General features: G+C 39.2%; 1 protein-coding gene across 1 annotated transcript in view; it reads right to left on the reverse strand.

The window, feature by feature from the left end:
- The window catches only part of GPD1L (glycerol-3-phosphate dehydrogenase 1 like), a 34394-nt gene that overhangs the window by 5803 nt on the left and 3329 nt on the right, over window positions 1-25262 (reverse strand). Inside the window, exons 2-7 of the mRNA XM_070948993.1 lie at window positions 14968-15145; window positions 12281-12421; window positions 7773-7911; window positions 5429-5541; window positions 3236-3469; window positions 1749-1855 (exon numbers count right to left, since the gene is read on the reverse strand). Of these exons, the coding sequence (XP_070805094.1) occupies window positions 1749-1855; window positions 3236-3469; window positions 5429-5541; window positions 7773-7911; window positions 12281-12421; window positions 14968-15145 (912 nt within the window). The remainder of the gene's footprint in view (window positions 1-1748; window positions 1856-3235; window positions 3470-5428; window positions 5542-7772; window positions 7912-12280; window positions 12422-14967; window positions 15146-25262) is intronic.

Raw genomic sequence — 25262 nt, forward strand, 5'->3', positions numbered from 1 at the left:
CCCACCGACCAGTTCGTTCTCACAGGGAGGGATTACTCAGGGTACCGTCAGTCAAATTATGTCGACTGGCGACTCCCAGGGGGAGGGCCTTCTCTGTGGGGGCTCCAACCCTTTGGAATGAACTGCCTCTGGAGATACGGAATATCCCTGATCTCCGTGCTTTCCGCCGTGCCCTCAAGACCCTGATGTTCCAACAGGCGGGGCTAAACATACGAACATGTGAATGATTTTTTAAATGTTATCTAATTCTGGGTTTTATTTAATTGACAAAACTAAGTAATAATTTTAATTAGCAATTTTATGATGTTTGTGTGTCTATATTTTTCTTGACTGTACACCGCCTTGAGTCCTACGGGAGAAAGGCGGTATAGAAATATAATAAATATAATAAATAAATTAATTAATTAACTCTGTTGGATGCTTATCCTACGGTTGGGTAGGTAATGTATAGAAAACTATGTTCTGTAACTTTAAGTGCTACAAGATGACTAATTGGCTGTGCTAAGCAGACATAAAAGAAGGCAGGAAGTTCATTCACTTCTGCTCCTGCTATTAGAAGTTGAACTGCTGAAAGGAACTGTGTCTGTGTTACTGAAGAGAACTGGAATTGTAAGCAAACTATGTTTTTGTGTTGAACCGTGATTATTTGAAGAAGTGTTATCTTTGTTTTGAAAAGCCAAGTTTGGTTTTTTTACTACAAATAAAGACTGTTTATTTTTCTTTAAACGTTCAGAGTCTGTGAGTATCTGTGTGTTTTGCTAAGCAACATATCTATTCGCTGTCTGGTCCGTTGCACCACTTTGCAGAGGGCAGTTTTACCCTCAACAAACTGTCCTTCACAATGAATGGTCATCTAAAAAGACTGACGTCAAAAACAAAAGGAAGTTTTGTGGATGGGTATTCAAAAAATGCAGCAGAAAGAGGCAAAAGGCACCCAGAAGGGAAAGTTTAGTAGACACAAAAAAATTAAAAAGAGATACAAGATTCCAAGAGAGAGATAAAAGACTGACCAAAAAAATTAATAAACGATGGAATTTTAGAAAGACTAAGAGATGATTGATAATGAGAAAATATATTAATAAAATGGGAAAACACTAAAAAGACTGATGTCCTAAATTCCTTTCTGTGGAGAAACTTGAATTATCAATTTACCTGCAGTATGATCATGATGTACTGTAATCACATGGAAATGGAAACCAAATTAAAACATTTAGAGATGTTCCATCTTTTGAAAGTAATTGTTTTATACCACAGGTATGGAATTAAATATCTGAATATAATTTCCCACTTCTTAAAAAAAGAATGAAAAATTAGCACAGTGGAAAAAAGTCCTCTTTGTGAGTAGCTTTGCATTTTTTTGTTTACATAGGTGTACAAATATGATTGTTGGGTGTATAATAATTGGACATTGTATAACTAAGTAGCTATACCAATAAGGGTAACAACAAAAATTAAGTTGAATTAGCTTGAGTTGTAGTCTCAATTCACTGGAAATTTTAGATTAAATAATAATAATATCATGCCTAAAATTAGGACTAGTATAACTGGATTGCAAAAATTCTGACCACTAGAGAGCAGCAAAGAGGGAGAGAGAGAGATCTGATTCTTCACTATTATCTAGTGAAAATATTGCTCTGGATTTTTGCAGCCAACAAAAATAACAAAACCCCCAGGATTATAGTTAAAATGTTCTGAATGACCCATGGCTGCTCACAGGTGTATTTACTATCTAAAAACAAACTACTTACTTGTCAACCAAATTCTTCTGCTTCAGGATCTTATAGACTTCAGCTGATGTTTGAGGTCCTTGTAGCTTCTGTCCATTCAACATTTCTTTTTCCAACTGTTCAATTGTCTAAAATAGGCAAAGTATGAATTGCTTGTTTTAGAATGAAAGGAAATGGCATTAAATTCTATATAAGCTGATGAACAAATCTGAACGTCTTAAAGCTCTAGCAATGAAAGGGCACCCTTTATCCTGCTTTTGTGTTTTCCAATACAACTTAATAACCAGGATTTTGGAGCAATTTCTAAACTTACTTGAGCTTGATGGTTTTAAAATTATGAAATGTATTATTATAATGATATAATTTAGAGCTAAGCTACATGTGACGCTAAACCTGCATTCACACCTTAACCATTGAATGAACCAGTTGGCTGGGTTTACAAAACTGATTTATCCTCGGGCACCTACTGTATCTTCTAACAGTACTCAATCTGTATTGAAAACAACATAAAGCCCATCTTCATTTTTGAAATATGGATTCAGAGATAATTAGCTGACGCTAGGAGATGAGTCACAGTGGCGCAGTGGTTAGAGTGCAGTACTGCAGGCTACTTCTGCTGACTGCTGGCTGATGGCTGACTGCAATTTGGCAGATCGAATCTCATCAGGCTCAAGGTTGACTCAGCCTTCCATCCTTCCGAGGTGGGTAAAATGAGGATCCAGATTGTTGGGGGCAATAGGCTGACTCTGTACAACTGCTTAGGGAGGGCTGTAAAGCACTGTGAAGCGGTATATAAATCTTAAGCGCTATTGCTATTGCTATAAGTGAATAATGGGGAATCTGCTTAAGAGGTGATGTATTCTCCCCGTGTTTGCAATGTGTGAAAGCAGTCTCAATTCAAACTTATAAAGATGAGGGTTTCTTTTTTCAATTATAAGGGCTGACTTTCGAGAAATCACAGGACTGTGGAGGCTACCTGTACTTGAAAACTTCTTAATTAAAAATTAATATCTCCCTTAAAAATTCAGGGAGATATTCACAAATATATCTGCCTTCAAAGTAGTTCATGTTGAACTGTATAGCCGAGTCAAACATCAGGCATTGACCATAGGAAATGGTTTATGACATTTTTATTAGGTCATAAAATGCTTTATGATCATTTTAGGTCATTAAATGGTTTATAAAATTTGCCAAATGTCAATTCCGTGGGAGTCATGGATCCCAGAGTTTGGATGCTTTCTAAGTTAGCCCACTTGAGGTACCTCGGTTGAAAATGTTTTGTCCCATGATGAACTATTTTGTCCAGTTAAAGGTTACAGACATGAGAGTTGTAGTAATATATACAGGATATTATCAGGCATGTCAAATCAAAAACATGTTGGCCCTCCCCCTCTCAGCCAGCAGCATCTCTGGCTACTTCCCATAAATTGTGCTCTACTAGTCTATGTAGTTTTATCTTAAAAATGCAGCCAACTTCATGAAGGGAATATAGTAAAACATGTCCTTACTTTTCCACCACGTGCAAATGCTTCAGCCACCTTCCTGTTACGTCCCCCGTAGCATGTGGTAATCAGATCTGCAACCCCACAGCTTTCCAAAAATGTATTTATCGAGACTGTGCCCTTGCAGAAGATTTTAGCAAAGGCAATCATTTCCATCAAGCCCAGGCGAATCACAGCTGCCTTGGTATTGTCTCCAAAGCCCAACCCATCACAGAAACCAGCTCCAACAGCCACAATGTTCTAAAGTCCAATGGAAAAATGAGGAAGAAGAGAGGAAAAAAGAAGTCATCAGTTTAAAACATTAGATAATCTTGAGTTCTAATAACAAAGAGCAAACCCCACTCTTTACTAGCATTGATTATGTTACCTAGTTGGGTAATGAAACATCTGCAAGAAAACAAGCAAGCTCAGAGAGCACCTTCAAATCTTGGGTTCTCCCACACAAGACCCATAACTACCACTTTGTACCATCCACTAGGCCGTCAGGCTAATCCAGATGTTAATTATGTTTTATAGTTTAATACATAACAAACCCAGCTAGCAAAAACAAACTATGGCTGAATAAACTACATCTTAAACTGTTCTCATTAGTAACTGTAATTAGTGCTAAAAATATATGGCTGTTATGTAGTAATAATTCTGTTGCAGAAGATTGCATAGGACAAAGAGAAAAACATAAAAATAACAGATTTTTTGAAAAATAATAAAAATATTCTAAAATAAACAAATGCGGGCACAATGCAAACCGGTAGTAAGGATAAGTAGAACCCACCCCTGAATGAGATAAAAATAATATTCCATTCCTAGGTGCCACCTTCAGTGCACTTTAATTTGAATTTGAATTACAGGTACTCCTTGATTTACAACCATTTGTTGACTGACTGTTTCAAATTACAACAGCAGTGAAAAAAAGTGACATGATCACTTTTCACACGACCGCTGAGGCATCGTCATGGTCACGTAATCAAAATTCAGATGCTTGGCAACTGGCATGTATTGATGACGGTTGTACTGTCCTGGGGTCAGTATTATCTGTGATTATCTTATAAAAGTGATTATCTTTTGTGTCCTTCTGACAAGCAAAGTCAGTGGGGAAGCCAAATTCATTTAACAACCGTCTTGCTTAGCAATCAAAATTTTAGACTCAGTTGTGACTGTAAATTGAGGACTACCTGCATTTTATGATTGAATTTAGTATGTACTGTCAAATTGGATCTAAACATGCCCAAGATCAGTTTTACTTGGATAACACAAACTGTCAGTTGTATTAATAATGGACAACTTTGACCTCTGCTCCACCTTCATTAGTCAGAATTAAGGGATTAAGATGCTAAAGCAGAAAATCATGAAAAATGATTGCTAAAAAAAAAGCATGCACTTTGCATACTCAATTAGTAACTATAGTTGAACAGCTTTCATTAATATTAGAGCTACTGACCTGAGACAGACCTCATTGGTGTATTTAATCAATCTTTAGAATGTAAAGATATACTGTTTCTATTTACTGGTGATAAACTCAATTAAAAATCAGTATGTAAAGCTTTTATGACACATTTTAAAAACTAAGCAGAAAACCCAGTCTAAAGACCTGCATTTGGCTTAACTATGGTGGGGTTCACACAAATATTAAAATGTGGTGACTTTGTTTATAGCTCAGAGTGTTATGTGAACCTAGCCAGCGAGATAGATAAATCATGCCTGATGGTTTAATATATATTTGTTGCATATATCTAGCTCTTTGAGTATTATTCAGTAAGTTACATTTAAGGTATACTAAGTATAGCTTAGTATATCGCAGGGGTGTCAAACTCAAGGGCTGGATCCGGCCCACATGCTTAGATCTGCCCTGTGGGGCCGCCCTGGAAACAGCGAAAAACAGGCCTGCTGTGCCTCTGCCAGCTAAAACGGAGCTCACGAGAGCCGCGTGCAACTCTCCCGAGCTCCGTTTTCCCTGGCAGAGGGTTGCAGGAGGCCGTCGCAGCTGAAAATGGAGCTTGGGAGCCCGTTTTCACTGGCAGAGTGCTCAGGCCACCACAGACACCCCCAACACGAATGATGTTGAGCTGGCTACACTCACCTTGGCCACGCCCACCCCAGGCCCCTGAGGTCAAACACAACCCTGATGCGGCCCTCAATGAAATCAAGTTTGACACCCCTGGTATATTGTATGAACACAACTACTTCCTTGGAATAACAAACCTTTAAGGCCCCACAGAGTTCCACGGTGTCACAGTCATCCACCACAGTAATTCTGAAATTTGGTGTTTGCATTAATTCTTTTAAGATCTTCCCATTTTTAGCATTTTTAGAACCTAAGAAAAGAAGCACATGCATTAGAATTTTAACTGACAATAGAAGAAAGCATTTGACTGGATAAAATTATTTCCTGTATGATTTTTCTTTTAAATGTCTGTATCTTTATGTCAAAAATATGAAGACTATTGCTTAACGCATTGTAAGCCGCCCTGAGTCTCCGGAGAAGGGCGGCATATAAATCGAACCAATAAATAAATAATAATCGAACCAATAAATAAAAATAAACAGAAGATGTTTAAAACGGAGACACTTTTCCTGTGAAAAGTAACTATCGGGTGAAATATTCCAAGTTGATCAAAAGACAGTGAAATAAATATGAAATAGAAATAGATTTTCTGAGAAAAGCAAGATTATATTATATTCTTAATAGTAAAATGGCAAAGTCAGTTGTGAACTGTGGTGAAATGTTAATATAAAAAAATAAATACAGGTAAAATAATTATACCATGGGATAATGAAGGATACTAATTATGATTCTTTAAAAATAAAACACATATGCATGTTTTCCTTCTGATTGCATTGATTTTATCTCAAGCTTCCTGAAAAGAATCTACAGTTAGTCCTCGATTTACAACAGTTCATTCGAACCATTCGAAGTTAACAATGGCACTGAAAAAAGTGACTTATGATTATTTTTCAGACCGTTGCAACATCCCCACGGTCACGTGATCAATATTCAGATTCTTGGCAACTGACTGATATTTATGACAGTTGCAATGTCCTGGGGTCATGTGATCTCCTTTTGCGACCTTCTGACAAGCAATGAGGAAAACATTCACTTAACAACTGTGTTACTAATTTAATGATTCACTTAATGATTTAATGATTCGCTTAACAAATGTGGCAAGAAAAGTAAAATGGGGCAAAACTCACTTAACAAATGACTCACTTACCAACATAAATTTTGGGCTCAATTGTGGTCATAAGTTGAGGACTATCTGTATTTCAAGCAATATATGAACTAATTTTTTTTTCTTTTAATACCGGCCCCTAAATGAATACAGAAGAGTTGTGTGGTGTCTTATGGCAGCACTCCTGAGGGAAGGCAGGGTGGGATGGGGTGGGGTGGGGGGAGAAGGACATATTTACTGAAACTATCATAGTGAGAACACAAGAGGACTAGGCTTCCTAAAGGATAAACTTCCTGCATTTGCTTAAAGGGGGAAAAAACTTCAACTTGATGTATCTCCTAAAACCATGATGGCGAACCTATGGCACGCGTGCCACAGTTGGCACGCGGAGCTATATAGGTGGGCACGCGAGTGTTGCCCTAGCTCAGCTCCAGCGTGCATACGTGCGCTGGCCAGCTGATTTTTGGGCCTTCCTGTCCCACCGGAAATCAGAAAATGGGCTGTTTCTGGTCTCCGGAGGGCCTCGGGGGGGCGGTGAGGAAGGCCGTTTTCGCCCTCCCCAGACTCCAAGAAAGCTTCTGGAGCCTGGGGAGGGCAAAAAAACGGGCCTACTGGGCCCACCATGCCATTGCATGCCAAAAGCGGGGGAGCGTGGGGGAAGCATGCATGGGAGGGCAGGGCGCATTGAATTATGGATGTGGGCTTGGGCACATGCTCACATGCCCATGCTCCCCATGCTTTTGGCACACAATGGTAAAAAGGTTAGCCATCTCTGTCCTAGAAGAAAATAAAAGAGATTGGCTGGTTTTTACAGTAGTTGCTATATGGTGGGAGAGTAGATTAAAACTAGTTCAGTGTGCCACAGGGACCATGAGGAAAATCTGGATTTGCAGTATGGACCAGCTGCATCCCTACAATACACTGATTGGCTTAATAAAGAAGCTATTTAGTTTGTGATTCTGTGCCTCCCGTTGTTCGTGAAAAATGGGTTGAATAAACTTGAGGTTTAAGCAAACCAGAGTTAATTTAAGAGTGCCGGATATTACTCAGGACAGGGTCATGTGACCATGAATTTTACTTAGTGACATTGATCAATTACTGTCTCCCAGCCAGGCTGGGGGATTGTAGGAAGGAACCACATCCACTGCCTTGGACTTTCTGTGTAAAAATCAGGATGCAAATTTAAAAGATGAACGAGAGGGTGTGAGAAATGCTGCAATAGCATACAAAGAAAAGGACACAAAATCTTGGCTGATAAAAATCTATGACTATTATCCATGATATGATCGGTTATAAAAAGAAGCTGGCTGACTCCATCTGCTAGTAGTGGATTTATTTCCCTAGCGTGACAGACCAATAATTTATGAGTCAATTACCGATGGTAGTTTCACAGAACATTTCATTTGCCACTTCATTGGCAATGTTGGCACCCATGAGCACGCTCATATCTATCTTCAGTTTCTCTCGGATGATGTCCGTGATGAGTTTCAGTCCTTCAGGGCCTTCGTCTATACCCTACTTAACAGAAAAAAAGAGGAGTCAAAGCAACGAAAAACCAAGTTGAACTGTGCTGCAATAGATTAGTTTATGGAACCAGTTGTTTTCTCTGAAAATTGGGCAAGGAAGACCTAAGGATGACCTTTTTACCCAAGAACCAGTGCTGCAACAAACAGGGTTTTTTTCCCCTTTCTTCCTTCATGGGAACTGACATTTCAGTTTCATTTAAAATTAGAAGCTAAGCTTCCCTTAGGGTACATCATGAGAGATGACCAGACAATTCAAACTGTAGTATCTTTGTTTCCAGGGTTTGAGGCCGTAACTTGTAGTAGGAATGCAGCATTCGTTTGCATATAGTGTTAGGTCCAAGCTCAGTAATGACACAGCAAAATCCAACCGAGTTCTAGCTTTATTTGCTTATACCCAATGGACAGAATCTTGCCAAACTAAAGCCATAGCCTTCAGCCCTAATAGATAAATCCTGAGAGATTACACGGTGTGGCTCCCGTGAACCTCTTCCTCCCTCCCCATCGAGTTTGGGTCTGCACAGTCTCTTAAATTGGGCTTTTTGGTGGAATGGTGGTGCAGTGGTCAAAGTGCAGTATTGTAGGCAAACTGTCCACAGCCTGGAGTTTGATCCTGACGGGGTGCAAAGTTGACTTGGTCTTTCATCCTTCCAAGGTTGGTAAAATGAGGACCCAGATTGTTTGGGGCAATATGCAAATAATAATAATAATAATAATAATAATAATAATGATGATGATGATGATGATGATGATGATTATGATGCTTACATTGTAAACTGCCCAAAGAGTGCTGTAAAGTGCTATGGGGCAGTATATAGGTTTAAATGCTTTTGCTATTGCTATATATTGCCTCCACTGTGGGAAAGCTCTGTGCTGCCAAGTCTCCCCTCCACTGCTTCTCCAGGTACACACTCCATCACAGATAGTAAGGGTAGCCTAAATGAGTACCATAAGGGCCTGGTGGCTCAGCAGACTAAAAAGCATTGTGATTAACACCAGCTGTCTGCAATTACTGTAAGTTCGAATCTCACCAGGCTCAAGGTTGACTCAGCCTTCCATCCTTTCTAAGGTAGGTTAAAGGAGGACCCAGATTGTGGGGGCAATAAGCTGACTTTGTATAAAATATACAAAAGTATGAAGGCTATTGCTTAACGCATTGTAAGCCGCCCTGAGTCTCCGGAGAAGAGCGGCATATAAATCAAATTTAAATAAATAAATAAATAAAATAAATATATGCAAACCTGATATTAAGAAGGTCAGCTGAGCATCCCTGACATGATGGTACATTGTATTTTCTGATTCAGTTCAGTTGCTATGTTCTGATTTTGTAACGTTCATTTATTTATTCATTCAATTTCTATAGACGCCCATCAATGACTCTGGGCGGCTTACAATTCCAAAAGTATAATATCACGATAAAAGCAATAAAGAACATTTTTTAAAAATCAGAACGAAAAAAGATGCTTTTTAAAACAGATTTTTAAAAGGCTTACAGTTAGTTTTTGACTTATGACCACAATTGAGTCCAAATTTTCCATTGCTAAGCAGGGCAGTTGTTAAATGAATTTAATCTCATTGTGTGAACTTTTTTTGCCATAGTTGTTAAATGGATCACTGCAATTGTTAAGTGAACCATGCAGGCAGTAAGCGAAACTGGCTTCCCGCATTGACTTTGTTTATTGGAAGCCAGCTGGAAAGGTTACAAACAGTGATCACATGACTCCAGGACAATGCAACCGTCATAAATACATGCCAGTTGCCAAGCAACCAAATTTTGATCCCATGACTATGGGAACGCTGCAACAGTTGGAAGTGTGAAAAACTAAGTCACTTTTTTCAGTGCTGTTGTAACTTCACAAGGTCACTAAATGAATGGTTCTAAGTTGAGGGCTACCGGTATAAAATAAGATATACACAAACATAGAAAAGCAAAATAATGGCTCTGAATTATAGAGGAAATATTTTACATATCAAAGCTGTCGGTGGGGCAGCTCCAGGCTGATTTTGCATGATCTGGGAAGCAAAGCAAGGCTGAACCTGATTGGTCCACATGGGAATGCTGGGCTGTTAGATAGTTTAAAAACTATCTTGGAAGAAGATAATGGCAAACCCCTCTCTTAACACTCAATAGGAGAGCTTCTTTAATTTTTTTTTAGCAGAGCCATAAATTCTGAGCGTAGTGGAATATTCCATTTAGCAGCTAATTAACCCAACCTCATATGTCAACCGATACCTCCATGGCAACATGTAATCCTGTGTACGCTGCTAATTTAATCATATTTGCATCATTATGTTTTCTAGAAGTAGGTGAAAGGTCTTCACAAAAACAGAAATGGTATATGTCCACTGAGTAAAAGAGGGCTGAAAGCCAGAGAAAGGAGAAGTGACCTTTAACCAAGATCTGTGTGATCTGCTGACTGACTCACCACTCAAGGTTTTTTTGGGTGGGGGTGGGGGTTGTTGTTTTTTTAAATCTTAATGTTTAAACCAGCCTGGAAAAGCCACTTGAAGACAATTGTTACTTCAGTTTTGAAATACATATGAAGCATTGATCTATAATTCAGTATTCAGAAAACAACCTGCTTGTCTATGCATTTATGAGACCCTGAAGCTGTAGTTGAGTTTTAAAACGAATAAAGGGGAATGAACCAGTGGTGGGTTCCTCCCGGTTCCGCCGAGCCGGTAGCGGTGATGATATGACATCACTGAACCGGTTCTGCCCGCCCCACCCCCCCACCCCGCGTTATTCTTACCTTTTATTTGGCCCCACCCCCAATCTATTGCTGCCTCCTGAGTCCCAGCTGACGGCTAGAGGGAAAAAAAATGTTTAAACTCTTGCCGTGGGACTTCAAAGGGCCGCCCTACAGCTGATCAGTGTTAAAAGAAAACAAATGAGTAGACCAGTGCCTGCAAAAATACATGAGTAGATCAGTAGATCAGTGCCTGCAAAAATAAATGGGTATATCGGTACAGCTCTGCAAGCAGTTAAAAGCCTGGTAGACCAATACCTCTGCTAAATCCTAAATAATTGTCACATGACCATCAAGCCACGCCCACAGAACCAGTAGTAAAAAAATTTAGAACCCACCCATGGAATAAACATAGTTTTGAGGATTTCTATTGCAAAGTATGGTATCCCCCCTTCGCTAAAAAAAAAGGCAGGATAAAATATTTCCCCTAAAAGAGAAATAAAAATCTTAATGGAGACAGAACCTCAGAGCCTTGGCTCCCTACCCCCAAGCAGATACTAAACCGAGGCCAGCTTTAGAAATGTAGATTTGGTAATCCATTACTCCCTGCAGCAAGGTCTGAACAAAGGTAGGGTTAGCCCTCAGGCACAGTAGGAATTGCCCAACAAACCCCTTCATTGTATCACCCAAATTCCAACCAAGCTTAGCTCAGAGAAACGCCTAGGATTTGTACATGGCACCATGAGAGTCTTGTCAACAGCCAATAGAATATATGTTCTTGCACAGGAACAGAAAGTTCAACTGCAAAGCTCAAGAGAAGCTATAAGCACCCCCCCCACACACACACACACTCAACTCCATGTGGTCAGCTACCCAGAATCACACGTGCTTGGTGGTTCTGCTTCATCAATAAATGGACCAGTGGTGGGTTTCAAAATTTTTTACTACCGGTTCTGTGGGTGTGACTTAGTGGGTGTGGCATAGTTTGGTAGGCGTGGCAGGGGAAGGATACTGTAAAATCTCCATTCTCACCCCACTCCAGGGGAAGTTTAATGCAAAATCCCCATTTCCTCCTGGTCAGCTGGGACTTGGGGGGCAGAGAATAGATGGGGCGAATAGAATAGAACAGAATTTTTACTACCGGTTCTCCAAACTACTCAAAATTTCTGCTACCAGTTCTGCAGAACTGGTCAGAACCTGCTGAAACCTACCTCTGAAATGGACCCTCTTTCCAATCCACTTCCAGCCTCAGTTTTGCCTCTGGTGCCGTTCTCCCAGCTTGGAACTGAACCAGATGGATATTTCTCCCAACAGTAGTTTTTATGGTTTCTAGATTGTATGAATTTAGCCATTGTGATTTTTAAACTATGGTTTATACTTTGGATAAACCATAAGCTTAGTTAAATGTGATTTGTTCCGTAAACCATGGTTATACAAACTATGGCTTAATGCAGTGTGTAAACTGAGCAATATTTCATGTATTTACATCAGTTATTTTTAAAATGGGTATGCGTAAGTATTTATTGAACTGTTTATTTTTTTAATTGCTGTATACTCCAGCTTTCTTCCATAAGTAGCATTTAAGGGGGTTAACAATAAAATAACAAAATTATCCTCATATTTTAAAACATATGTCAAACATACCTTTCCCAAGAAGATGCCATTCCTTACCTTGATCAATGAAATCCCAATTGCTCCTGCTTTTACGTGACCAGTAAATTGCTCGCAAATTTTGGGAATAAACTGATGAGGTACGACAAATATTAAAATATCAGATTCCTCTGCTGCTTCTACTACTTCTGGTACAGCAACCTGAGAGGAAAAAAGATTACAGCACTCTCCTACCGAATACTGAATGAGGAAAACACCGCGGGAGACGTTTACCACAACAAAACAATCAAGCACAGAGAACATAGAACATAGAACAAGCCTTAAATATTTGTTTGCTCAACAGTTTGTGCAAAAGTGAAAAATCCAGACAGCTGGAACATATGCTTGGCACAATCTAAACATCACACATACTTATCTTTATTGCGATGTTTGCACACGGGTGTTTAAAAGCATGCGGTTTGTACACATAGCATCAGTGTTTCCTACAGCAATTGCAACAGGTGATTCAGGTTCCTTAACAAAACAAGAGGCTTGGACCACATTTATTTGAGAACATTCCATACAGAATTCTGTTCCTGCCACACAGAAGGAAGGGCTTCTCTTGCAGTTAATTCAGAGAGAAAAGCTGCACAGCTTTACATTGACAATACAGGTAGTCCTCTACTTACAACACTTCATTTAGCGACTGCTTGAGGTTACAGCGGCATTGAAAAAAGGACTGTTTTTCACAGTTACAACCATTGCAGCATGGTGCACCGTGGTCACTCGATCATAATTCGGATGCTTGGCAATTGGTTCACATTTAAGACGGTTGCAGTGCCCCAGTGTCACGTGATCCCCTTTTGCGACCTTCTGACTAGCAAAGTCAGTGGGGAAGCCAGATTCACTTAGCAACCGTGTTACGAGCTGCAGTGATTCGCTTAACAACCATCACACTGAGCAACATAAATTTTGGGCTCAATTGTGGCCATAAATCAAGGTCTACCTGTGCAGAATTCTTTAGGGATAGGCAGATTTTTAAATTTCAGCAATGAAAATGGCCTGAGACACTTTGGTCTAGTGTTCTGTTAATGTGCAGTGGGTGTCTGCAACAAAGTGGGAGAAAGGAAAGCAGGCCTTGCCCCAGAGTGGTATCACTGCACCTCTTTATAGAGTATGTGCCTATGTCCTAGTGGGGCATCATGTGCACTGTATGTATGTTGTGGCGCTTTATCTTGTTCTTTCTTGCCAGCAGAAAACAGACTGTTTTTTGGCCAGTAATTGCCAATTTCCCGCATTTTGGGGGACAGGTTAAGTGAGTCTGGTTATGTCTTTCATTCCACTTTTAGAATTAAAAATGAAGTGAGGTGTTGGGTTTTTTTGATCTCACACTTATATCATTTCTTTTTGGAATGTTATTTTTTTATAGGTACAGGTCATCCTTAACTTATGACCACAGTTGGACTAGTGTTAAGCAAGGGAATTGCTAAGCGAGTTGCACCTGATTTTATGACTTTTGCCATGATTGTTAAGCGAAACACTGCAGTTTGTTAAGCGCGTCACACAGTCGTTCAGCAAATCCAGCATCCCATCAACTTTTGCTTGTTGGAAGCCAGCTGGGAAGGTCACAAATGGCAATCCTGTGACCCTGGAACACGGCAACCGTCGCAAATATATGTCAATTGCCAAGCTCCCAATTTTTCATCCTGTGACTGTGGGAATACTCAGGGGTGGTATTCACTTACTTTTGCTACCGGTTCACAAATGTGAGCACGCACTGAGCCTTCCATGCATGCGCAGAGGGTCAAAAATGGGACTTGATGACATACAGGGAGGTGGGCGGAGCCTCCCACAGCTGCCGCTACTGGTTCACCCGAACCAGATAAAACTGGCTGAATACATCACTGGGAATACTCAATGATTGTATGTGCAAGGACCAGTCATTGGTCACTTTTTTCAATACTGCTGTAACTTCAAATGGACACTAAACAGGTGGCTGTAAGCAGAGTTAAAACATGGTGGTGTTTTTTTATTTTAATAGGCACTGCTTAGAGCAGGGGTCAGCAACCTGTGGCTCTGGAGCCGCATGTGGCTCTTTCACCCCTCTGCTGTGGCTCCCTGTCACTCAAAATATGTGTCACAACCGCCAATGTGCGGCATCCACTGGCATGTGATTTTCAACCCCCCATAGGCCAACCATGGATAAATCCAAGAAAAGAAAAATTTCAGAAGAAAACAGAATGTTTAATTCAACTACAAGTAGTTTTGTGGCCGCTCAGGAAATAGTCAGGCACAAAAAGGGTTTTGTGGCTCCCTGTGTTTTCTTTTCTGTGGGAAATGGGTCTAAATGGCTCTTTGAGTGTTTAAGGTTGCAGACTCCTGGCTTAGAGCCACTGTTGTGAAATGGGTAGCTATATACTGTAAATTGTTTAAAGTAATGAAATAAAATAACATGCTGAGAAGAGATCAGATGCAGGATACTGCAGCTGAACGTACATTATGACCACAAAAAAATAATTAAAACATTAGTTTATTTTATATGGCATACTCTGCTTGGAATTTTTAATTTTTTTCTGGCAATCAAGATAAGTCAATTGGCCCCACTGAACACATCTCACCTATATCCTTTATGTTTCAATGTCACATTATGTATTTGGGAGCTGTAATTTGTTCTCGCCTAAGTTACTTATTTGTTCTACTTTCTTTGAACTTTAACTGGAATATCATTTAAAATTGAAACCATTCTGGTATGTTTTGCTGTCACTTACCACGTTTGGAGGTATTTTATGCCCTGGGAGATATTTCACATTTTCATGTTCTTGGTTAATGATCTCAGTGAGTTTTCGACCATTGATTAGTTCTTCAAATACCCACATCTTGACAACCGGGTCAAACTGGTTGGAGCTTTTGGTATTTTGGCCTACGATTTTTGCAATGGCAGATCCCCTTTTTTAAAAAAAGAGAGAAATGTGAAATTGCAACTATTTATATGATTCATAGAAAGACCATACTTTCTTACAAGTTAATTGATTGTATTAAATAAAAGAAAAAGAATATACATGCGACTCCAACAATATGATGTACTTTAAAAATAGAAAAGAAAGAAGGAAAGAAGGAAGGAAAGAAGGAAGAAAAGAAGGAAGGAAGTAGTGTTTTCCAACTTTTTTCAGAGCAGTAAAATACACAAAAGTTACAATCTCAATCTTTTGCTTTACATTTCTAAATATTTCAAGCATCTTGGGAGGGAGGGAGGGAGGGAGGGAGGGAAGGAAGGAAGGAAGGAAGGAAGGAAGGAAGGAAGGAAGGAAGGAAGGAAGGAAGGAAGGCTTAGAAATTACCCTTGGAATGTTTGAATTTCAATTTTGCATTGAGCAGGTTTTGCATTCTATGGCCTTAATTGCTCCCTCTAGCTTTAGGATTCTAGGAAAACTTACTGTTATTTAGTTCTTATGAATGCAGTGTCACTTTGCATAATGAGATGGGCAGCATAGCAATTTAATAATTAAATAAGTAAAGAATTATGAAGGAGACCCAAGTTTCTATTCATTAATTTATTCTATAAAGCATCTATACTATAGACTAGAAGTCCCCAACACCAGTCTGTGGACTGGCACTGGGCTGCGGCATGCCAGTAACCGGGCTGTGCAAATAAACAAAATGCCATCTGCGCGATGCAGGCAGCACATAAAACCATACCCCACTCCGGTCCATGGAAAAACTGGTCCCTGGTTCCCAAAAGATTGGGGGCCGCTGCTATAGACTATATCAACTCTGTTTGTCCAGTTGGATGACTAACATTAAGGTGGACTCAGTTACAGTGGTGATGCATCCACTGTAAAAGATCAGGTTAGGGACAGATCATCACAGGGAAATGAAATGATTGATTAATCAATCAATTGGCCAGATGACTTGCCCCTCATTTTCCATTGCTCATGCCTGCTGTACTACAGTAGATCATACCTAGAATCACTTTGAGCCAAGCTCAATTGGAAGGAGATTTTTACATGATTTATTCAATAACTTTCAGGGAACTAATATCCACATGCTTTACAGGTGCATATGTTAAGAAGAAAAAACAATAGCAAATTGTGGAATTCCTATAACTTGGGTAGTAACTTTCTCTTTTTGCTATATGAAGCTTAACAAATTAAAGCATTTACCAAGAAAACAATCGCAAAAAGCTTAGAATAATTGCTGTTGCCAAAAGCTAATACTGTACATATTTCAAATGTCTTTAAAGTTGTTTTTTTGTGACTCATAAAAGTTTGTTTTAAAAAAATATATGTAGGTAATGGTGTATTTTATGCAGTTAATACATTAAGGGGCAAGGCTGATAGGAAGAATTCAGGACGTATACTGCAAAGCTCAGCTAAGAAAAGGCAAATTTATCAGAATTAGATCTCTTTCTTCATAGCTCTTTCTTTTGTGTCTCTGCCACATTGAGCAATGTAAACAGAGTTTGCTTCATAAATGATGAAGGATATGAATTGTTCCTTTAATATTTGTTAATTAGTTGTAATCTACCAATTGAACTTTGTAATATATATGATAACTTGCTCTATCTATTAAAACAAGGCGGACAACTCAATTGAGCTGAGGGACCAAATCCAAGGTCATGCCTCACCTTCTGATTTAGAGAACATTGAGGAGGAGGACTTATCGAATGAATGATCTCACTCCCTACTTTGAAATAGAGGAGATGTTCTAAACAACTAGATAGGCCAATGCTGGCGAACCTTTTCGGCAACGAGTGCCGAAACGGGAGTGTGCGCGCACATGGGAGCGCCAGAAACTGGAAGAGCAGCTCCCCGGCATGTATGCATGTGCCAGGAAGCTGTGCTTCTGTTTTTTTGGTGTGTGCTTGCAATCTGGTCACCTCGTCTTCCAGTTTCTGCTGCATATGTGTGCGTGAACACCAGATGGCCGGCGCATACGTGGGTACCAGAAGCCAGAAGAACAACGGGCGACGGCTGGCATCCCCAGAGAGATGGCTCTCCGTGCCACTTCTGCCACACGTGCCATAGGTTTGCCATCACAGAGATAGGCCCATACATTGTCTTTTTCAAGAGGGAAAAAAGGTGGAATGAACAAAACACCATGAGGAATAGTTGGTACCTGGCCTCATCTGTGCCTTTAAGGGGAAGAGAGTGATGGGAGGCACTCCAGCTGTAACAGTCTTGAATAGGAGCCTTCAAACTTAGCTACTTTAAGACTTGTGGTCTAACTCCCAGAATTCCCCAGCCAGCATAGCTGGCTAAGGAATTCTGGGAATTGAAGTCAACAAATCTTAAAGTGATCAAGTTTGGAGACACCTGGTCTTGAAAAAGGACAAGAATTTTGAGGAATGAAGATGATCTCTCTTGTAAACCCTGAGCCCAAATAGTTCAACAATAAGATAGCTTAGACTGAAAGAGTAGAGGTCCCATCCTCAATATTAAATCTTTATAATGGAATTCAGATTCTACAAGGTTTATATTATAGAACAGATTTATTTATAAGCTTAGTATACATATGGTTCCCCAGTAGGATTTAGGAGACTACAGGTTATCTTGTCCTTATGTTTGAAGACAACATACAGGGAATAGCCATAAATTCAAGACACACATCAAAGTTATACACAGACAGCTAAAACATAATATGTTTCTAATGAATAGCTAGAGTAATAAATTAGGCAGGCATGTGCAAAACAAAACACTTCAAAAAATGTAGCAAATTGACTATATTGAAAAAAATATATCTCCTGGATGCCTCTCTTGGTATCTCTAAGCTCCCTGCCACATTGTCTTTTTTTTTTATTGTTTTTATTCAACGTTTACATCTTTAAATCTTAGTTACACTTTTACAGCTTTCCAATACCGGCATTTTTAGTAATATCCAATTTATCTTTCAAACAAAATACATATACATTTTGTTTGTTACATACTTATTCTTATAATCAATACATTTTATATAGATAACTACTATACATTAAATATAACATTCCATTGTAATATCTTCCCTTTTGCTATACACTATCCATTAATTTTAGATTCCTTTTCCAGTCAATCATACCATCTTCCATGTTTCATAATAAATCGTTTCCTCTCTGTCCTTAAATTCCATCGTTAACTTATCTGATTCTGCACACTCTAGCACCTTTTTTATAATCATTGTGTTTGTTGGAGCAAGTTGTTTTTTCCAGCTTTGGGCAAATGAGATTATTTGTTCGTTAGTTAATTAGCACAGGCAGAACTGCTTGAAAAAGTGTGAGGGGTAAATCAAGATGTAGAGGAAGCCACAACAGAAACCTTCTTTTGATTTCATGTATTTAAATACATTGAATTCATTATACTTAATATTGTTGCATCTCCGACTTCATTGCTTATCCTAGATTTAGGGACAACTCCTGGAGGGATCCTGTGGCATCTCAGCCAGGATTAGCAAGGATGACAATCCTGAAAGTTTCCGTCATTAAATTTATGTGAATCTAAGAACAACTGTCCCCCCTTTTTCCCCAGGCTTCTGGGAAAAGGAAGATGGGTTGATTTAATTAATATAAGAGGTGCTAAGTTTGCAGAACATCTGAATAGCTTCCTTGGAATTATATTCAAAGCATTCAAAGGCCAGGAATCTAACTTCTCTCATCTAAATGTTCCTTGTACATTCTGTTTCTTATCAGCACAACTTAGACACTGATGCCAACAGAAACTTGGCAAGGAAACAGCTCTTTCTCTCCTTCATTTTTCCCCTTCTTCAAATTGACACCCATAACTGCTTTACATATATGTGGCTTTATATACACAGTGCTGATTTAAATGGATAAATCTAATCCCATTACGCTTCCTTTTGTCCTCCTGTGAGAAGAAGCATCTATTCATATGACAATAATGAAAAGGAAATTCAGGAATCGGGAATTCTGGAGTATAGTAATTGGGGATGATGATGCAAAACCAATGAAGGGGGAAAAGCATCTTATAGATGGATGCTTTTCAGTGTTAGACTGAATTTCTCCAACTTGCACAATGATGATAGAGGAGGAATTAATGTTTTCTTTTTTATATTTTTTATATTTTAACTCATTGTATGCACCCCATGGAAAAACGATCCTGAATTTCAGGCAACCAGTTCCAATGATTATCAGAAAAAGAAAAAAAATTCTGCCTTGATTATTGCATTCCTCGCTGTTCTAAGATAATTTTCTTATTTTTTAAAAGTCAACCATTGGGGCTGACTAGTTTTTCCTTCAGTTAAATTTAGTATATTTCTTGAGTAAGAGGTATCCTGCCATGGGTGTCCATAGGGTATTGTCAAAAAAACTCAAGATGGCAGCCACAATATCTTGGAGGAATTCTGGACAATGCGCATAAAAACAGGTTAAGGTTTGATTGCACTGTTATGGCTGCCATCTTGACTTTTCTGACCGTACAGAAGGAGACCTCTATACCCTGTTGTTCATACATCCCTAACTTTTGGCTTTCAAAAATTAGTCTCCTGACTTTCCAATAGGAATAACTGTTTCTCAACAAAGGCTGTTATGTCTCAAACGAAATGAAAGTAGGCAATAGGGTAGCCAGATTCAAGGATTTCTTATACAAGCATATTTGTAGTATCATTGTCAAAGCTCTATCACTTGCAATATGTAAAATTTGTAACTTCTTCAAGAAATTCAGGATTTGTGAGGGGGAAGGGATGGCTTTCAAATGAAGCAACATAATTTTCATTGTGTTATTGTTACAATACAGGTAGTCCTTGACTTACAACAGTTCATTTAGTGACTGTTTGAGGTTACCACATCACTGAAAAAAGTGACTTATGACCATTTTTCTCACATATAACCATTGCAGCATCCCCATGGTCGCGTGATCAGAATTTGGATGCTTGCCACTGGTTCATGTTTATGGCGGTTGCAATGTCCCCGGGTCATGTGATCCCCTTTGGAAACCTTCTGACAAGCAAAGTCAATGGGAAAGCCAGATTCACTTAACAACTGTGTTACTAATTTAACAATTGCAGTGTCACTTAACAACTGTGGCAAGAAAGGCAGTAAAATGGGATAACATTCACTTAACAACTTTTTCACATAGCGGCATAACTTTTAGGCTCAGTTGTGGTTGTAAGGCGAGGACTACCTGTAATCATTTGCTTCTTATTTCTTTTGTCATTCAAAAACCAAAGTGAACTCCCTTATCCCTGGTTGGTCAGGATAATAAGGTTGATACATGTAACTTGAAACTACTTTCATACAAAAAGATTGTTGGTCAAAGTGTCCCAGAAACGAGGGGTGTGACCTTACAACAGTGGTGGGTTTCAAATTTTTTTACCATCGGTTCTGTGGGTGTGGCTTGGTGGGCGTGGCATGGCTTGGTGGGCGTGGCTTGGTGGGAGTGGCAGGGGAAGGATACTGTAAAACCTCCATTCCCTCCCCACTCCAGGGGAAGGTTACTACAAAATTCCCATTTCCTCTCGATCAGCTGGGACTTGGGAGGCAGAAAATAGATGGGGGAGGGGCCAGTCAGAATTTTTACTACCGGTTCTCCGAACTACTCAAAATTTCTGCTACCGGTTCTCCAGAACTGGTCAGAACCTACTAAAACCCACCTCTGCCTTACAAAGCTATTAAATGTAGATAGGGTTCATAGGGTGAGGTGAGCTCCATGGGATCATGTCCTTCTGGGTAAGGGAGATAGAAGGACATCAAATTTCTGGAACTGAGGAAGAGAAACTAAACTTCAAGCAGCATGCAACAATTTTTTTTTTTTTTTTTTTAAATTTGATTTATATGCCGCCCTTCTCCGGAGACTCAGGGCGGCTTACAATGCTTTAAGCAATAGCCTTCATTCTTTTGTATATTTTATACAAAGTCAGCTTATTGCCCCCACAAACTGGGTCCTCATTTCACCTACCTTAGAAAGGATGGAAGGCTGAGTCAACCTTGAGCCTTGGAGAGATTCGAACCAGCAGAAATTGCAGGCAGCTGTGTTAATAACAGGGTGCACTAAACCCTTGTACTATCAAGGCTCAATTTATTAGGTCTTGTCATCAGAGTATTTCTTTAACCCACAAAATTGTTGTTAGAGTGTATAGCTGAGTAATCTTTTCAAAAATGTTTGGGGAAAAAAAGCCTCTCTTGCACGAAGACACTGACCACGTGTTTCTCAATAGCTGTTCTGTTGCTAAAGAGGTACAATATGCAGAGTTCATGATCTTTATACAAGATTAGCTATTTCATATTTAGAAACAGCTGCTGGTTGGATCTAGTAGTTCTGCCAATTATTTAATCCTCAAGCAAAGTATAAATATTAGCTATCAAACTCAAAACCAGATTCATTTTTAACTAATTCATTACCACAGATGATGAATTATCTAGATGCCAATCAGGCCTGATGCAACTCACAAAACATCCACTTGCTGTATATTATTAATATCAGCCTGAGTTGACCCATTGTAGGATCAACTGAAAGTTTTGGACTGTAATCTACTACAGTATGCTGATTCCAAGGTAGGTTAATAGATTGATTGTAATGACTTCTCAGTTTAGACCAAGGAAAAGTGACCGGCCCAAAGTCATCAAGCTAGCTTCCATGCTTTTGTAAAACTAGGATCAGGCTGACCCAACTTTATCACTGCACTACCTTTGTTTTTAAGTTCTTATGTATTACTGGAAAAGATCAGATTGTTCCCTAAAAACAAGGTCATAAAAGCCAAAGAGTTTCATATGCTAATTCAAGGCAAGCCACCATTTTGTGCCTGGAAATTGCAATTTGAGAAAAAACTTTTACATTTTTTTGGGGGGGGGTAGCTGATGGTGTGGGTGCAGGGCAGTGTGATACCTGAGCAGACAAAGGAGAATCTTTAGTACTTTGCCAAATTTGTAAGGTTTGGGACTTTTATTAAAACAGCTTAAGACTATTAGAAATCTAAGGCCCTTATTATGCATCTTCTTTTTTTAAAAAAAGGTAAAATTGTGTACCAAGATGATTCAATGGTTTTTGCTGAATAAAAAGGACTGAAGACTGTATGTGAATCTCTGGCCAGAGACCATTCAATGCTGTGCTTAAATGCATAGACAGACACATTTTTAAAAGTAAATTCCAGAATTTAGTTTTAGTAGGTGACAGCACCTGAATGGTGCTATATGGGCTTGGAAGCTAAGCAAAGACGGGCCTGGCCAATGCTTGGAGATTGTGGGATATTTCATCATTGTGTTAATGAAGTTGTTCAACTCAAGGGAGAACTTATCTTTGCCTTCCTAGACTCGAATCACTTCTGCATCTCTGGTGATTGTGCAAAGATCATCGGTAGCTCTCTTCATTGTTATTGATTACCTCAATGATAAGCAGTGTGTTTCTGTCATTCAGGAAACTTAATTTTTTTTATAAAATAGGGTCTTCTGCTGTACCAAGGGATTGCCAGAGGCCACATCTAATTTTTCAGGAAAAAAAAGGGTGGGGGAGATATTAAAAATTAAAAATTGGGGTTTTTATTTTAAAAGTTTGTTTGGGCTTTTTCTTTGTTTTGTTTTGCAGAGTGGGTGCCCTTATCTAGTACACCTTGCTCCTGATTGAAAATTTTCCTTCTTCGTGGATGACCGCATGGCCAACTTTAGAGGTTAGCCCTTTCACTGATGACCTCTTCAGTTTGTACATTCACAAATCTGCTACAAAGAGAAAAGACCCAAAGAAGAAAGAAGGAAGCTTTGCAGCTGGTACCAATATTGAGACAGGAAGGACGACTTCCGGCTGACGTTGTGGCGAGATCAGATGTGAGGAGCAGGTCTCCACTCTCCCACACCCAAGTTCTCCCCATTGGAGGGCTCCAAAATGAGCTAAAGCCACTCTATAGGGGTGGTGAAGAAAAGAAGTGTGCCCTGCAGGTCACAGAGAGCAGCAACTCAGGACTTCTTCCCTTTCCTCCACAAGGAGGAGAAGAGGCAGCCATCATGGATGGCTGCCATGAAGCTGGGACAGCCGAGGCAACAAAGAAATGTGCAGGAGTGGTGTTAGATGAACAGTGACTGGAGCTGGATAAGAAGATTCTTTTTTATTTAGACCCTAACCCTAAAGAAAAAAAGAGGAAAATCAAAGAAAAGAGACTCTTAGAACTATTTCTTAAAGCAGTGAACAACCATAGAGAGAAAAATCCTAGACCCAAAAGAAAGGAACTAAGGGGAGAAGGTTTAGCTTTTAAAACATAAAAAATTGGATTTTTAAACTGGGTAGGCATTGTTTTGGAAAGGCATTATAAAATGCTGGAACCATCTACTTGAATACCTGACTTTATGATTACTGGAGACTCTATTGTGAGAATATGGCAGACTCTTAAGTAAAGTAAAGTGACTTTTCATTTGTGGAAAGCTGCCTGGACTACTTAAATGGAACTGATTAATAATCCTGAAATATAAAGAACTATGATTACTGAACTTTCTGAGGAGCAACATTGGACTTGAATATATTGTTTTTGGACTATTAAGTAAGAGCAGGACTTACTAAAATAAGACAAGATGCTCCACCAGGGAGAAATGAGTAAGATTTCAAAAGAAATGCCGTTGATGTTTCAAAGCATTAGGGATACAATGACAAGAATCACAGAGAGATAAAAGAACCTATTGCAAGGTATAAATGGGAAGATAGAAAATATCCTACAACTGATAATGAAGATAAAAGAGTCCAGGAAAGAGAGGAGACAGCAGAAAGAATAGAGGAAAAGATAGAACAGACAAACTAGCAAATAAAGCAAGAAGATGAGAAGGAGAAAACAATGAAGATAATAATGACTGATGAAATAAACCAAGGGGAAAGTACCTTAAGAGATTTAAAAATGGAATCAGATAACCTGGAAGATACTTTTGAAAGGGAGATAGGGGCGTGGGTGGACACTGGAGACCTGGCAGTTTAGGAGGATAGAGATGGGAGAAATATTCAGACTGAATGGTGAAGACACAGATGCTGATAGAGACAAAGATACAAGAGAGGAGTATGTGAGGCAAGCTAAAAAACAAATAAGAATTGAAGTATTAAAACGGCAAGAGATGATGGATAGAAAGGAATTTTTATTTTTATTTTTTTTTCTAATATAATGATGGCCTGATTAAAAACTAGAATAGAGGTAGAAATAAGAATACACACCTTTATATAAAGCAATAGTTAGATGGAAAGATTGGAGGTTGAAAGATGGTACTATTAGATATGTTTAAATAATAGGATGATTGGTACTAGAATGGTGTACTGAGACTTTGAATAACCAAACAATGAAGGACTATGCCTTAATATAATATCTATTAACACTAGGATTAGTAAAGATAGCCTGACTAGAAGCTAGAATAAAGGAAGAAATAAGAAATATTAGCAGATATAATTTTTATATAATAGAATATAAGTAATAACTAGATGGAAAGATTAGAGGTTGAAAGATGGTATTACTATGTACACTTAATAATATAATTGGCATTAAAATGGAACATTGAAATATTGAATAACTACTCTAAAACAAACATGTATATTAATACTAGGATTATATAAGTTTGATTAATGTAACAAATATTATTATTATTGCTATTTGTATCAAAATGAATTATACCCAGAGGCCACACTGTTCCTGTATTGATTTTGATGTACCGTGTTTCCCCGAAACAGAGTTCCTCACTGTTGTGTCCAGAGAAACATGCTGTAAAAGAAAAACCTTCTTGCGAGTTCAATCAAACTTCTTGAACTCGCGAGGTTTTCTTTTACAGCGTGTTTCCCTGGACACAACAGCGAGGAAAGCGACGGAGCTTGAAAGGAAAGACCTGCATCCTGCTTCTTGCCTGCTCCACCTGCCACCCCCAAATTGCATCCCTAAAGGGGGTGGGTGGCTAAGCAAGGGGCAGGGGCCCTGCCATGCCTGGCGAGGGGGGGGGAGAAGAGACAGCAAGGGGAGCCACATCTTTTTTTTTTTTTTTTTTAATTTGATTTATATGCCGCCCTTCTCCGAAGACTCAGGGCGGCTTACAATGTGCTCAGCAATAGCTTGCTCCACGCGTCTTGCTTCTTCCCCGCCCCACTTGCCACCCCTCTCGATAAAGAGATGGTGGGGAAGGGAAGCAGCC

Source organism: Pituophis catenifer, unplaced genomic scaffold (assembly GCF_029215685.1).
Source record: "Pituophis catenifer annectens isolate HBS135680 unplaced genomic scaffold, rPitCat1.0.hap2 SCAF_1, whole genome shotgun sequence".
Classification (NCBI taxonomy): Eukaryota; Metazoa; Chordata; class Lepidosauria; order Squamata; family Colubridae; genus Pituophis; species Pituophis catenifer.